This window comes from Atta cephalotes, assembly GCF_000143395.1.
Source record: "Atta cephalotes unplaced genomic scaffold scaffold00013, whole genome shotgun sequence".
NCBI lineage: Eukaryota > Metazoa > Arthropoda > Insecta > Hymenoptera > Formicidae > Atta > Atta cephalotes.
In genome coordinates this window covers 2,555,379-2,558,160 of record NW_012130077.1, presented here as the reverse complement: position 1 = coordinate 2,558,160, position 2,782 = coordinate 2,555,379, and the positions used below count along the sequence as shown (strand labels likewise).

At 30.1% G+C, this 2,782-nt stretch overlaps 1 protein-coding gene across 1 annotated transcript in view; it reads right to left on the bottom strand.

The window, feature by feature from the left end:
• LOC105617482 (26S proteasome non-ATPase regulatory subunit 10-like) overlaps nt 1-936 on the bottom strand; it is a 3,799-nt gene extending 2,863 nt beyond the window's left edge. Inside the window, exons 1-2 of the mRNA XM_012199039.1 lie at nt 829-936; nt 633-731 (exon numbers count right to left, since the gene is read on the bottom strand). Coding sequence (XP_012054429.1) covers nt 633-731; nt 829-936 — 207 coding nt within the window. The remainder of the gene's footprint in view (nt 1-632; nt 732-828) is intronic.
• Nucleotides 937-2,782: the final 1,846 nt, after the last annotated feature.

Below are 2,782 nucleotides of genomic sequence, written 5' to 3'. Positions count from 1 at the left end.
CGAACTCAAAACAAGCACTTTTCTTTAAATATAAAGAAAAAATTAGAGAGAAAATTTTCGATAACTCAGTTAAAATGAGAAAAAAAATTCGATTGTTAGAAGTTTCATGCAATCGTATCATCGAAATCTTATCGGGCCTCTATGCATTATGATGTGTGATGTAATAAGACAAGATGTAACATTTTCATGAATCCACACTTGTTTATAGCAATAACTAATCGATTATTAACCAATTGTTTATAATTTTTTAATATAGTATAGCTGCAAATTAGGACAAATTTTTTATTAATTATTTTACTTATATTTATAATCTGTTAATGTTGCTGCTATTACACACGATTAAATTGCTACACCTCGTGCTTATTCTTTGAACTAAACTCTTCATACTTTTCGATCCTCTTTCTCCATATAATTGTGGGTACATACATTTCACTTGACGTTCACTCGCGAGTATTATTTATCCTTGTTTAATATTTGATAAATAACAAGGCTGAAGACTCAAAGAGCCTCAAGTGGAGCGCCGTCATGTCATTTTAAATGCAAAAAGTACACATAGTGCAGTTACGAAGAATACATCTTTTGTTTGTTTACAATCATGCTAATGTGAATAGTGATCAATAGCGATTTCTTACATCATCCGCAGGGTCCACCGGTACATCGAGGGACAGCAAATATCTGACCAGGTCATCGTGACCACCCAAGGCCGCCCAGTGTATCAACATTCGACCATTCTGCAAGAAAAGGAAATGACAATATAACCTCAACAATATATAAAAAGCGCACTCGATACACGAACAAAACGGTGGCACAACGTCGCATAATACATACGTTGTCCGTTTGTGTTTTCAGCTTCTCATTCTCGTTTAGCAGAATCTTCACGGCCGCAGTTTTACCGCGATATGCCAGATCATACACCGTGGACTCCTGCTGCATCATTTTCTTGCGAACGATAAATTGACGAGATCTTTACGTCTTAAACGCGCGCAGGAATTACTCCGCTATTTTGTCACCAATATTGACTTGTCACGGTCGTCTTTTATTACGACATATTCACGTCGTACATGATCTTGCCGTACGGCAAGAATTACTGTGAATTACCACGTTCTGTGTACAATGAGTGTAATGTGCAAGCGCCATCAGCGCTGCCAATGATTTTCACTTTTTAGCGTGTTGTTTCTATCTTTATTCTCTATTAAATATAAAACAAGGATGAGTGCATTTCATTCATGCATAGAGTCATGCATGATGTGCATAGAATCATTTTATAATTGCTTTCCATTTTCACACAAATGAATCTAAAGTATGTGAATATTTTACACTTAGATAATAATTTCATATTTGCTTACTTTGATGATAGGCTTATTCAGATGTAGGTAGAACCCTGCAAACGAGAATGGAAATTGAAATGAAATTAAAATGAAAATTGAAATTTTTTTCTATTCGAATGCGTATTTTAAATAGCGAATACTTTTTTTGGATTCAATTGAGTTCAATTAAATTCAATTGGATGCAATTGGATTGAAAAACTGCATTTCCTATTCAAAATTTTGAACTGTATTCAGAATTGTGCACAGAAAAAACTAATATTATTTTTAGATTGAAAGGCATAGACATGTTGCTTCATGTAATTCCCATAAATGAATAAAAATGCATTCAGGATTGAAAAGCATTCTAACATTCATGAATAAAATTTCTGAAAATCTGAATCTATTTTAATTCATTTCAATCCATTCTCGTTTGCTGGATATATCTACCTAAAAGTAATTATAATGAACAATAAATTAACAATATTAGATTTCTGTCATGAAGATGACTTTTGATCAAATGTTTGAATTAAGAAATTTGTAGATACATATCGAATAGAACCATTGATTCAATGTTTTACTGGTAAATACCAACTAATTGCAATAACATTATGTGAGTGATGGGTTTAAAATACTCTTAAAATTTATCTAGATACAGATACAGTTACATATACGGAAATTGATCTAAATACAGATATAGGTACACATATTAAGATATATATAAGTACAGATATCACATAGATATTTCGAAAGTATCTTTAGATACATTTAAGATACTCTTAAATTAATTTTATTGGAATAATGGTAATGTATAAAAAAATATATTAGTTATATATATTAAATGAATCATTCATTTATTCATTTAATATTTGTTTGTTACATTTATATAGATGAATGATAGAAATGAAAAAACTTATTATCGTAAAACGATTTAAGATAAGAATTATAAGACGATATTATTCATCACAATTTTACAAATTAAAAATGCTTCGAGTATTTGTGTTTCCAGCTTAATTATACATGCGTTAGAAATTCCACAATCTAAGATCACTGGCTGCGTTCAGCAGAAAAAAACAATGTAATTGTAAAATTCTTTAATATGACTAATTTGCATTTAGTTCCTGTAAGGAACTAAGAGAAAGACCAATCATGTCAGTAGAATTTTGCAACAACAAAGTTGTTTCTTTTCTGCGGAATAGAATCAATCGATAATCACACATAAAATGGAATTATGACTATGCTGAAGAAATGTATTTGAAAAATATATCTGAAAATCAGTTCAAATGCTGCGTTTTTTTTATCCAAATATAAATACAAATACTCGAATTTGAATGTACTTCAGATACAGATTAGATACACAAAATGTATCTCTATACATGTATCTATAGATACTATCCAACACTATATCAATATTATAATTTTTCATTCAACAATATAAATGTAATAAATGAAAAAAATGTAATAATCAAAAATAAGTA